The sequence below is a fragment of the Bombina bombina genome, chromosome 4 (assembly GCF_027579735.1).
Source record: "Bombina bombina isolate aBomBom1 chromosome 4, aBomBom1.pri, whole genome shotgun sequence".
In the NCBI taxonomy this organism is placed as follows: Eukaryota; Metazoa; Chordata; class Amphibia; order Anura; family Bombinatoridae; genus Bombina; species Bombina bombina.
Window position 1 is genome coordinate 433,765,139 of NC_069502.1, and position 14,403 is coordinate 433,779,541.

Below are 14,403 nucleotides of genomic sequence, written 5' to 3' on the forward strand. Positions count from 1 at the left end.
ACCATTTGAACAATCCTTCGTTTGCAATCTTTGATCAATTGTTCTCTTTCGTCCACGTCCAGGCAGATTAGCTACAGTGCTATGGGCTGTAAACTTCTTGACAGTGTTGCGCACAGTGGACACAGGAACATTAATAACTCTGGAGATGGACTTGTAACCTTGAGATTGTCCATGCTTTTCCACAATTTTTGTTCTCAAATCCTCAGACAATTCTTTGCTGCTCTTTCTCTTCTCCGTGCTCAGTGTGGCACACAGAGGCACACAACAGAAAGGTTGAGTCAATTTTTCACCATTTTAACTGGTTGTCAGTGTGATTTCTATATTGTAAGCACCTGTTAATTGATACAGGTGAGTTTAATTACAAATTACAGGAGCATCACAAACTTGGAATGCAATTATTTTTTACAATTTTGAGAAGGTGCCAATAATTTTGTCCATTCCATTTTTGAAGTTTTGATTGGAATGCGTCAGATTTGACTTTTTTTTCTCCACTTTTTTTGTGTCATACCAATACAAACAAAAGAAATAAACATGAGAATGCCTAAACATTTGTAATGGCATCAATTTTCTGGGCTAAGTGGTGCATTATCTGACAGAAATGCAGGGATGCCAATATTTTTTACCATGACTGTGTGTGTATATATATAAATATATATATATATATATATATATATATATATATAAATATGGGTCGAAAGAGAATATTCTCAAAAGTAAATAGGCGCACTGCTATACAATTATGAATAATGTGGTATTAATATACTGTATGGTGTATACAAAAACAAAGTTCAAAACCAATCAGATGGTACAGGTTAGTACAGGTCAAAGTAATCTGGGGAAGAGAAGGAACTGCAAGACTGTGTGTGTGTGTTTAGTTTGGATTTAACCCAGATGAAACAATTTCTTTTCTCAGCCTGCTCCTTGCTTTGTGAATTTTGCTGAACATTTTCTACACAATAAATTACAAGCTTGAAACCAAGGAGACTAAGTATTAAATAAAAGGTATTAAAGGACATTGAATATTGGACACCCAAGCTTCTGAAAGAAGAAGGAATCCATTGAGAGTCCAAGATTGTCATTTCACCAACAAGTTCCTCTAAAAACCAGCAGGACTTCAACAAATACCATAGAGAGAACCAAAGAATCATTCTTGCTTTCATACGAGAGTCCAGGATCTTCATTGGCAAGGAGCAACAGATACCAAAAGATTTCCACGAGAGCACACAGTTCCAAAGGGATCATCTATACTCCATTGCTGATCACTTACCTCATAGGATTGAGGTTGGCTCTGGTAAGCGCTATCACTTACCCTATACCAGAACTTTACTGGGAAAGAACTAACCTGTACCATCTGATTGGTTTTGAACTTTGTTTTTGTATACACCATACAGTATATTAATACCACATTATTCATAATTGTATAGCAGTGCGCCTATTTACTTTTGAGAATATTCTCTTTCGACCCACATTTTATTCAGTGACACGGGTACACTGACTCACACTTTAGGCTGCATGCTCAGTTTTTATACTTATCTATATATATAAGTTTTGGTGCACTTCCGACCAACCAAGTGAGTGCAGTCTCATAAAATCATCACATCTTTAATCACCGAAAGATCTTTTTTATACAATCTATAACTTACTAGCTATTTCTCCTATAGTAGTTTTAGCGCTGGTGACCCCCCTTTTTTCCTCATATATATAAATATATATATATATATACACAGAGAGAAGCATACTCACAGGAACGAACAACTGGCTCAATACTATTGTTAGCCTGTTCTATGGCGATTTACAACCTGGGTGCAGCTTCTTTTAGCCCAGTAATGCTTTTTCAGTATAGTATATCAGTCTGATCCCGCCTTTTACGTTCAGTCCAGCGCCAAAATAGCAGGCAATTCCTCTCTGAACAAGGAACACAGCAACCCCAGATGATCGTTTCGGCCTTCAATGGGCCTCGTCAGTGAGGTGTAGCCATATTCCTCTAAGCACACTGAGCAAGGAGTCCACGTCTGGTTTCCCCTTTTTCCCATAGGGAGACTAAATACACACAGAGAGAAGCACACTCCATAGAACAGGCTAACAATAGTATTAAGCCAGTTGTTCGTTCCTGTGAGTGTGCTTCTCTCTGTGTATATATATATTAAGGGGTCTATTTATTATTGTGTGGACTGATATGATACAATGTAGCGTATCATGTCCGCCGCTCATCTTCAAGGGGTTAGTGTTAGGTTTTTTTAAGGGGGGATTGGGTGGGTTTTAGAGTAGGGTTGGTTGTGTGGGTGGTGAGTTTTAATGTTGGGGGGGGTTGTAATTTTTTTTTACAGGTAAAAGAGCTGATTACTTTGGGGCAATGCCCCGCAAAAGGCCCTTTTAAGGGCTATTTGTAATTTAGTGTAGGGTAGGGCTTTTTTTATTTTGGGGGGGCTTTTTTATTTTGTTAGGGGGATTAGATTAGGTGTAATTAGTTTAAAAATCTTGTAATTTTTTAATTATTTTCTGTAATTTAGTGGGGTTTTATTTTGTACTTTAGATAATTTTATTTAATTTTATTTAATTGTAGTTAATTTATGGAATTTAATTATAGTGTAGTGTTAGGTGTAATTGTAACTTAGGTTAGGTTTTATTTTACAGGTATATTTGTATTTATTTTAGCTAGGTAGTTATTAAATAGTTAATAACTATTTAATAACTATTGTACCTAGTTAAAATAAATACAAAGTTGCCTGTAAAATAAAAATAAACCCTAAGATTAAAATAAAAATAAACCCTAAGATATATTGTAGCTATTTTAGGGTTTATTTTATAGGTGAGTATTTAGTTTTAAATAGGAATAATTTATTTAATGCTAGGAATATTTATTTATATTTATTTAAATTATATTTAAGTTAGGGGGTGTTAGGGTTAGGGTTAGACTTAGGTTTAGGGGTTAATACATTTAATATAGTGGCGACGGTGTAGGGGGGGCAGATTAGGGGTTATTAAATTTAATATAGTTGCGGCGGTGAAGGGGGGGCAGATTAGGGGTTAATAAATTTAATATAGTGGGGGCGGTGTAGGGGGGGCAGATTAGGGGTTAATAAATATAATGTAGGTGGCGGTGGGCTCCGGGAGCGGCGGTTTAGGGGTTAAACACTTTATTTAGTTGCGGTGGGGTCCGTGAGCGGCGGTTTAGGGGTTAATACGTTTATTAGAGTGACGGTGGGCACTGGGAGCGGAGGCTTAGGGGTTAATAAGTTTATTAGAGTGGTGATGGGCTCTGGGAGCAGCGGTTTAGGGGTTAATAAGTATAATGTAGGTGGCGGCGGTGTAGGGGGGCAGATTAGGGGTATTACACTCGAGGTACATGTTAGGGTGTTATGTGTAAACGTTCCCATAGGAATCAATGGGATATCGCGCAGCAGCGAACATAAGCTTTCGCTGCTTTCAGACTCCCATTGATTCCTATGGTATCCGCCGCCTCCAGGGCGGCAGATTGAAAACCAGGTACGCTGGGCTGGAATAGTGGCGAGCGTACCTGGTAGAAATTTGATAACTAGCAAAAGTAGTCAGATAGTGCCGAACTTGCGTTCGGAACATCTGTAATGACGTAAGCATCGATCTGTGTCGGACTGAGTCCGGTGGATCGTATGTTACGTCACAAAATTCTACTTTTGCCGGTCTGTAGGGTTTGATAACTAAGGGGAATCAGGCTCGCCACAAATACGCTGCGGAATTCCAGCGTATTTGCGGTTGACGGCTTGATAAATAGATGCTTCTATCTGAATCATGAAGGTTTAATTTTGACTAGACTATATCCAAATAAATATGAATATTGCATAAATATGATTTTTTCATGTTTGCATCAACGGCAAAGGGCTCCAATGCAATTTTATATATATATATATATATATATATATATATATATATATATATATATATATATATATATATATAGATAGATAGATAGATAGATAGATAGATAGATAGATAGATAGATAGATATTCATATGTATTTATGTGTTTATATGTGTATATATAGTATGTCTGTAAATACATATATATATACACAAATAAGTACATAAATACATATGTACACACATATAAATATATATAAATATATACATATATATATATATATATATATATATATATATATATACACACACATACATATACATCTTTAGACATGTATATGTATGTATCTCTGTTTTAAAGCCCTTTGCCTGCCTTTTTTCTTTCTAACACCGGAGACCTCATATCTTTGAGCCCTTACAATTTTTTTGTGCAATGCCGCCCCCTGCAGATTTTTGGGGCCAATCGGCCACTTGCAGGGAGTGTCAATCAACCCTATTGTATAGGATTGGGTTGATTACTGTACGCCGCTTTTAAGACCGCTGCTTCTTAACTCCTGTTTCTGGCGAGCCTGAAGGCTCGCGCAGAAACAGTGCTAGATGGCCAGATTCGGGGCTTGTTAAATCGGCCCCTCTATCTGAATCGTGATAGAAAAAATTTGGGTTCAGTATCACTTTAAAGTTATACAATAAGAATGTCCCAAATATCATTTTCTATGAAAGTCTTTTAAATATAACAGACAAAGAAGGAGTTATTGGAAACAGAGACTTATAGGCCAAAAATTCAAATTAATATAATTAATTAATATAAGGCACAGTTCAGTAAATATATGTATAAAGTGGAGGAGCCTGTGGCCAGAGTCCATAACTTAGTGAGTAAATATGTAACGTGAAAGTCACTGGTATCAGTAGTGCTCGTGGCAAAATTACCCACCAGCTGTCCAAAAAAACTTCCAATGAAGCCGCCAAAGCGTGGGCGTTAGGACCGCTGTCTGCCGACAGTAGCGTGAAAGTCACCAGTGTCAAGATGTATTCATATATGGCTTACCTCCCAGCTATCCTCAAATCCTCTCAGGGAACCGCCAAGGCATGGGCGTTGGGACTGCTGGCTGCCAGTTAGACAAGTGGGTAAACAATAAAGCTTAAACCTTAGGACTTACGTAACCACCAAGGGACCAAACGGATAATGCCAGGTCCTGACCAAAGGCGAATGTGCCTAAAGGAACGTCTCCCTCCAACTGTACACTTTATCCTCAGTCGGTAAGTACCGAAAGCTCCAGACCGCTCTCTGCAACGCCAATCGTAGGCGTGGTGTAGGTAGGACAGTATTCCACCAATCGGAAGGATTGCTTTCACAGAGGCTTGTCACGATATCCAATGAGAGATCCAAGCGTCTCCTCTGACCAGAAAGGCTCTACTCCAGGCAAGAGTGGAAGGGCTCAATGACTGGACGATATAGAAATATTAGAAAAAAGAGGAATTTAGCCAATCCATGACATATAAAACAGCATTTATTTCACCCAATTGGGTACTTAAAAGTCCATAGTCACTCCACCATAAAAACACACAAAAGTGCAAAAGTTCAAAAGACAGCTGTGAAATTAAGCATACACGTTTCGGCAGGAGCCGTAATCATAGCTTAATTAAAGTTGACAGAGGTGTAAACTTAAATAACCCACATTCCACAGCCATTGGTTAAAACAAAAACAAGATTAAACACAGCTGATTAGAACACAATAATTTAACCCTTAATACCTGAAACACCATGTAGGGAAGGGATAAAACAGCCCTCTATATCATATACATCTTAAATTCCTAAATGCATCTTAAATTACTAATAAAGGATTCCCTAAACATGTAAATATAAATTAATAAATTATACAGACTTTTAGTTCAGCGGTTAAAAGTAAAAGAGCACGCCTCATTACTCAGAACATTGTAATTACATCTGAGTATGCACAAAAATATATACAATTCTAGGTAAGGATCAAACTCATCACCTATTGATCCATAGGTGAGGGACCTAGCCATTGTACTAGACAGGATAATGATAAAAACCAGACCTACCAAGATGTGTAGTAAATCTACAGTGTGAGTGAACCTGGTCCTAACTTTATGTAAGTGTTCCTAGTGAGAAGATAATAATTTAGACTACAGGCATTTCTTAGACATGAGTGAGAATGTTAGTGCTAACTAACAAATAGGATAATGGTACACAAATCCAAATAACCTACTTTAAGAAGAAAAATAAAAATAAATAAATAAATAAATAAATAAAGAGAACAAAAATATGAAAAATAATAATAATAATAATCATAATGAAAATTATATTAATGTTGTAAAATGGGATACAGAATATGTTAAAATTAAGATTAGCATTGATATTAAACTAAATCAACATAAATAATATTGAGATACCAATATCACTCAAAAGTTGATCACGGTTAATACCTGCCACCTCCTTATTAGCTCTATTAGAATATCCTCTTTGTCTGAGGCGTAAGTTCAATTCTTTAGCTCTTTTCTGGTATTGACTATAGTCACTACAATTTCTTTTTAAGCGGATATATTGCCCATTGGCTACTGCATAGGGAACAAAATCCGGATGGCATGATTTAGCATGGAGCAGGGAGTTCCCTGCTATTGGTTTACTGTACACATCTGTGTACACAGTGCCGTCAGGTCCTGGTAGAAATTTGATAACTAGCAAAAGTAGTCAGATAGTGCCGAACTTGCGTTCGGAACATCTGTAATGACGTAAGCATCGATCTGTGTCGGACTGAGTCCGGTGGATCATATGTTACGTCACAAAATTCTACTTTTGCCGGTCTGTAGGGTTTGATAACTAAGGGGAATCAGGCTCGCCACAAATACGCTGTGGAATTCCAGCGTATTTGCGGTTGACGGCTTGATAAATAGATGCCTCTATCTGAATCATGAAGGTTTAATTTTGACTAGACTATATCCAAATAAATATGAATATTGCATAAATATGATTTTTTCATGTTTGCATCAACGGCAAAGGGCTCCAATGCAATTATATATATATATATATATATATATATATATATATATATATATAGATAGATAGATAGATAGATAGATAGATAGATAGATAGATATTCATATGTATTTATGTGTTTATATGTGTATATATAGTATGTCTGTAAATACATATATATATACACAAATAAGTACATAAATACATATGTACACACATATAAATATATATAAATATATACATATATATATATATATATATATATATATATACACACACATACATATACATCTTTAGACATGTATATGTATGTATCTCTGTTTTAAAGCCCTTTGCCTGCCTTTTTTCTTTCTAACACCGGAGACCTCATATCTTTGAGCCCTTACAATTTTTTTGTGCAATGCCGCCCCCTGCAGATTTTTGGGGCCAATCGGCCACTTGCAGGGAGTGTCAATCAACCCTATCGTATAGGATTGGGTTTATTACTGTACGCCGCTCTTAAGACCGCTGCTTCTTAACTCCTGTTTCTGGCGAGCCTGAAGGCTCGCACAGAAACAGTGCTAGATGGCCAGATTCGGGGCTTGTTAAATCGGCCCCTCTATCTGAATCGTGATAGAAAAAATTTGGGTTCAGTATCACTTTAAAGTTATACAATAAGAATGTCCCAAATATCATTTTCTATGAAAGTCTTTTAAATATAACAGACAAAGAAGGAGTTATTGGAAACAGAGACTTATAGGCCAAAAATTCAAATTAATATAATTAATTAATATAAGGCACAGTTCAGTAAATATATGTATAAAGTGGAGGAGCCTGTGGCCAGAGTCCATAACTTAGTGAGTCAATAAGTAACGTGAAAGTCACTGGTATCAGTAGTGCTCGTGGCAAAATTACCCACCAGCTGTCCAAAAAAACTTCCAATGAAGCCGCCAAAGCATGGGCGTTAGGACCGCTGTCTGCCGACAGTAGCGTGAAAGTCACCAGTGTCAAGATGTATTCATATATGGCTTACCTCCCAGCTATCCTCAAATCCTCTCAGGGAACCGCCAAGGCATGGGCATTGGGACTGCTGGCTGCCAGTTAGACAAGTGGGTAAACAATAAAGCTTAAACCTTAGGACTTACGTAACCACCAAGGGACCAAACGGATAATGCCGGGTCCTGACCAAAGGCGAATGTGCCTAAAGGAACGTCTCCCTCCAACTGTACACTTTATCCTCAGTCGGTAAGTACCGAAAGCTCCAGACCGCTCTCTGCAACGCCAATCGTAGGCGTGGTGTAGGTAGGACAGGATTCCACCAATCGGAAGGATTGCTTTCACAGAGGCTTGTCACGATATCCAATGAGAGATCCAAGCGTCTCCTCTGACCAGAAAGGCTCTACTCCAGGCAAGAGTGGAAGGGCTCAATGACTGGACGATATAGACATATTAGAAAAAAGAGGAATTGAGCCAATCCATGACATATAAAACAGCATTTATTTCACCCAATTGGGTACTTAAAAGTCCATAGTCACTCCACCATAAAAACACACAAAAGTGCAAAAGTTCAAAAGACAGCTGTGAAATTAAGCATACACGTTTCGGCAGGAGCCGTAATCATAGCTTAATTAAAGCTGACAGAGGTGTAAACTTAAATAACCCACATTCCACAGCCATTGGTTAAAACAAAAACAAGATTAAACACAGCTGATTAGAACTCAATAATTTAACCCTTAATACCTGAAACACCATGTAGGGAAGGGATAAAACAGCCCTCTATATCATATACATCTTAAATTCCTAAATGCATCTTAAATTACTAATAAAGGATTTCCTAAACATGTAAATATAAATTAATAAATTATACAGACTTTTAGTTCAGCGGTTAAAAGTAAAAGAGCACGCCTCATTACTCAGAACATTGTAATTACATCTGAGTATGAACAAAAATATATACAATTCTAGGTAAGGATCAAACTCATCACCTATTGATCCATAGGTGAGGGACCTAGCCATTGTACTAGACAGGATAATGACAAAAACCAGACCTACCAGGATGTGTAGTAAATCTACAGTGTGAGTGAACCTGGTCCTAACTTTATGTAAGTGTTCCTAGTGAGAAGATAATAATTTAGACTACAGGCATTTCTTAGACATGAGTGAGAATGTTAGTGCTAACTAACAAATAGGATAATGGTACACAAATCCAAATAACCTACTTTAAGAAGAAACATAAAAATAAATAAATAAATAAAGAGAACAAAAATATGAAAAATAATAATAATAATAATCATAATGAAAATTATATTAATGTTGTAAAATGGGATACAGAATATGTTAAAATTAAGATTAGCATTGATATTAAACTAAATCAACATAAATAATATTGAGATACCAATATCACTCAAAAGTTGATCACGGTTAATACCTGCCACCTCCTTATTAGCTCTATTAGAATATCCTCTTTGTCTGAGGCGTAAGTTCAATTCTTTAGCTCTTTTCTGGTATTGACTATAGTCACTACAATTTCTTTTTAAGCGGATATATTGCCCATTGGCTACTGCATAGGGAACAAAATCCGGATGGCATGATTTAGCATGGAGCAGGGAGTTCCCTGCTATTGGTTTACTGTACACATCTGTGTACACAGTGCCGTCAGGTCCCGCTTAAAAAGAAACTATAGTGACTCTAGTCATTACCAGAAAAGAGCTAAAGAATTGAACTTACGCCTCAGACAAAGAGGATATTCTAATAGAGTCATCAATAGAGCTAATAAGGAGGTGGCAGGTATTAACCGTAATCAACTTTTGAGGGACACACAGGAAAATAATAAAGCTAAAAGTAAGTTTGGGGGTGTAACTTTTGTAACAGGACACAGCAGACAGTACAAACAAATTTGTGGTATTATTAGGAAACACTTTAATATCCTTAGCGCTGACGACAAACTTGTACCTTGTGTAGAGGAAGGTATCAGAACTTCCTATAGACGAGGAATGAGTATAGGTAACATGGTTTCTCCATCTGATTTGCCCCCTGTATCATCTACACAAAGCTCATGGCTTACCCATTTGGGGATGTATAAATGTGGGAGAAACAGGTGCAAACCATGTGAGTATGCAATATTTTCTAAAACTTTCAAATCTGAAATTACCCAGGAATGCTTTGTTATTAAGCATTGCCTGAATTGCAACTCCACCTATGTTATCTATCTCATTACCTGTGTCATATGCAAAAGGCAATACGTTGGACAAACGACCAGAGATGTTGGGTCACGGATTAGAGAGCATTTCTCTACAATCTCATTGGGGAAGTCTACTACCCCCCTGGTCCAACATTTTGCTTTGCATCATGACAAGAGTATAGAGTCCTTTAGGTGGCAGGTGATTGATAAGAGTGTCCTTCCCAAAAGAGGGGGGGACAAGAACAAAATCCTGAGCAGGAACGAAATGTATTTGATTTTCAGGTTGGAGACCAGAGTTCCTCAGGGCTTCAACTCTGAATACGATCTTATAAATCATTGGCAAGTCTAATAAGGGCTATATGTGTGTGGAGTACCACCATCGAGTCTGAGTTTCTAATCCAATTATGCCCACATATTAGGTAGGCTAATACTACTATGCTATATTTGATATATTGTCCCAGCGACTAGGTCCTTTACCCTTGAACAGCAAGGTTATGTGTTCAATTCCTCCCGCATCTGATAAACTATGTTACATTTTCATTCGTATTGATTTATCTCAATATTATTTATGTTGATTTAGTTTAATATCAATGCTAATCTTAATTTTAACATATTCTGTATCCCATTTTACAATATTAATATAATTTTCATTATGATTATTATTATTATTATTTTTCATATTTTTGTTCTCTTTATTTATTTATTTATTTTTATTTTTATTCTTAAAGTAGGTTATTTGGATTTGTGTACCATTATCATATTTGTTAGTTAGCACTAACATTCTCACTCATGTCTAAGAAATGCCTGTAGTCTAAATTATTATCTTCTCACTAGGAACACTTACATAAAGTTAGGACCAGGTTCACTCACACTGTAGATTTACTACACATCCTGGTAGGTCTGGCTCTTATCATTATCCTGTCTAGTACAATGGCTAGGTCCCTCACCTATGGATCAATAGGTGATGAGTTTGATCCTTACCTAGAATTGTATATATTTTTGTGTATACAGGTATCCCTCAGTTTACGCCGGGGTTAGGTTCCAGAAGGAATGGTTTTAAATTGAAACCGTTGTAAATTGAAACCCAGTTTATAATGTAAGTCAATGGGAAGTGAGGGAGTTAGGTTCCAGGTCCCACTCAAAATTGTCATAAGTAACACCTAATACATTATTTTTAAAGCTTTGAAATGAAGACTTTAAATGATAAACAGCATTATAAACCAAAAAATATACTGTAGATTGTATCATCATCAAACTAAGTTTAATAAACAAAAACATTTGCTAAACCGCACCTAATGAAATTATCACACAAACACAGACTGTATCATCATCAATCTAAGTTTAATGAACAAAAACAAAATCACACAACAGACTGTACCATCATCAAACTAAGTTTAATGTAGAAAAATGTTTTTTACTTCCATTTTTCTGCAGCTAAGGGAAATGGCTGCTCGATCTTGTTCCTTTAAAAACGGATCCATTGCTCAGGTCTGGTTATACACTGATTAGCCTGCCTGTGTTTAATCACACAACAGACTGCATCATCATCAAACTAAGTTTAATGAACAAAAACGTTTTTTACTTGCCTTTTTCTGCAAACAGTTCTCTGCATTGAGTCTGCAGCTAAGGGAAGTGGCTGCTAGATCTTGTTCCTTTGAAAGCTGATCCATTGATCATGTCTGGCTTGCTTTTCTTTGCATGTGTTTGCTGCAACACAAGCGGAAAGCTCCACCTACTGGCTATTTTAATGTATGCATGTGCTAATGCTTTCAATAGCAGTCAATGCTTTTCAATATAAAAAAAAAGTGTGTTATTCTGAAACGGCGCAAATTGAACCGTCGTAAACTGAGGGCCACCTGTACTCAGATGTAATTACAATGTTCTAAGTAATGAGGCATGCTCTTTTACTTTTAACCGCTGAACTAAAAGTCTGTATAATTTATTAATTTATATTTACATGTTTAGGAAATCCTTTATTAGTAATTTAAGATGCATTTAAGAATTTAAGATGTATATGATATAGAGGGCTGTTTTATCCCTTCCCTACATGGTGTTTCAGGTATTAAGGGTTAAATTATTGAGTTCTAATCAGCTGTGTTTAATCTTGTTTTTGTTTTAACCAATGGCTGTGGAATGTGGGTTATTTAAGTTTATACCTCTGTCAGCTTTAGTTAAGCTATGATTACGGCTCCTGCCGAAACGTGTATGCTTAATTTCACAGCTGTCTTTTGAACTTTTGCACTTTTGTGTGTTTTTATGGTGAAGTGACTATAGACTTTTAAGTACCCAATTGGGTGAAATAAATGCTATTTTTTTATATATCATAGACTGGCTCAATTCCTCTTTTTTCTAATAAGCCTTTTAAATATACCTATATCTGAGTAATTACTTTGCGGCCCATTTATCATGGCCCGTATTGTGCCTAATGCACCTGTTTCCGTGCAAGTCTTCAGGCTCGCCGGAAACAGGAATTAAGAAGCAACGGTCTTAAGACTGCTGCTCCTTAGCTCGTCCGCTGTCTCTGAGGTTGCAGACATCAATCCACCCGATCTCATACGATCGGGTTAATTGACACCCCCTGCTAGCGGCCAATCTGCAGGGTGAGGCATTGCACAAGTAGTTCACCAGAACTGCTTGTGCAATGATAAATGGAGACAGCGTATTTATCGATGTCTGGCAGACATGATCGCTACAGCGGATCATGTCCACCAGACACTTGATATATCAGCCCCTTTATCTCTGCAATACCCATAAAAGACTTGAAATACTTTGTTTCCTAGTTAGATTGACCACTAGCAGGGGGTGTTAACTAGCCCAATCGTATAGGATCGGGTGGATTGAAGACCGCAGCCTCAGAGGCAGAGGATCAGTTATGGAGCAGCGGTCTAAAGACGATCAGGTTGATTGCCACCCCCTGCTAGCAGCAAATCTGCAGGGGGTGGCATTGAACCAGCAGTTCACAAGAACTGCTGGTGCAATGATAAATGCCGACAGCATATGCTATATCGGATCATGTCCACTCGCACCATAGTAAATAGGCCCCATAGTGTTAAATGCCCCTTTAAATTGGTAAACTGGTCAACTGCAGTGCCTGTTCAAACCTAAAGGTTGTGGTTTCTAGTCCAGGCAGAGTTAAATCAGGCTAAACTCTGTTATCTAAATGTTTTTGTGGAAAATATGTTTGCTCTTAAAGGAAACTAAACCTCACAAATGATATAGCATGCATGTATTATTGTGTGGAAATGAGAGGCACAGTATTTACAGTGACATTTGGTCAAAACCTGCCATTGTATATAGATGATACAAAATGGGAGAGACATTAATATACATTTAATTAATCATCTGTCTCTTATTTTCTTCTATTAGGTAAACACAGAACATTTCTAAAGGATGACACTGAACAAAGCTTTCAAATCAAGAATGTCTTTATCCACCCAGACTACAAAGCTCCGACCTTCCAGTATGACATTGCACTGGTAGAACTTTCAGAAAAACCCTTTCTCAATGACTATGTGACGCCTGTTTGCCTGCCTCTGGAACAAGTACAAACAGGTACTTTGTTGTCCTTACAAACACAGTAAATGATTATAAAATTAATACAGTGTACTTGTAATGTCTATGTCAGAGAGAACTGCTTCTTTTCAAAGGAAATTTGGAAGCTAATATTCTTTTTTTTCTCCATATTAATGTCTAATGTTTATGCTACTAACACAAATGCAGACATGACTAGCAACCTCTCAGTCTGAAATCAGAAGTAGGCATTTTGCATAAATATGCATTCCTTGCTAATTAAAAAAAGCTTCTCCATGAATCATTTCCATATTTCCAATGGACTTTTTTTTTTAATGATTACTTTATAAACCTAATATGTTTGATAAATTATGTTTGTTTCCATAGCTGGGTCTAGGGCATCCAAGAATTTTACTCCCTCTATGTTTGTGATATTCAGAACTGACATGAATTGACAGTTTACCCCAAAACATCTCTTTTAATTTGTTCCAAATTATCCATTTTACCTGCTGGAGTGTATTAAATTGTTTAGAAATAGATCCTTAGCCTTTGTATTGGCATTTGAAATAGCTGATTTAGCCTGTAGTATCCCTAGCTATACTGAAAGTTTCTATACCTATAGGCTATTGAGAAACTATGTAAACACAGCCATCAGAAGAAATTACTCTCACAGTGGGAGGTAGAAGAGATAAAGCTCTAAAATGTTTTATTAATACAGAGACAAGAAAGGGAAGCATTTGAGTGATAAGATAACGATATCTTATCGCACTGCAAGCTTAACTTATTTTGATGGACTGTGGTTTCAAAGAATAAATCCAGCTATTTATTTTGCAAAAAGAAGCATAAATTAGCAATTTCTCACACATTTTATATGCTGCAGCTGGTATAACAAGTCATGG

General features: G+C 36.8%; 1 protein-coding gene across 2 annotated transcripts in view; it reads left to right on the forward strand.

Annotated features, from left to right (window-relative positions):
• The window catches only part of MASP1 (MBL associated serine protease 1), a 318,359-nt gene that overhangs the window by 272,734 nt on the left and 31,222 nt on the right, over nucleotides 1-14,403 (forward strand). Inside the window, exon 13 of one of the 2 annotated variants that reach the window (XM_053710259.1) lies at nucleotides 13,361-13,546. The exons of the other annotated variant lie outside the window; for it this stretch is intronic. Coding sequence (XP_053566234.1) covers nucleotides 13,361-13,546 — 186 coding nt within the window. The remainder of the gene's footprint in view (nucleotides 1-13,360; nucleotides 13,547-14,403) is intronic. 2 annotated transcript variants of the gene reach the window in all.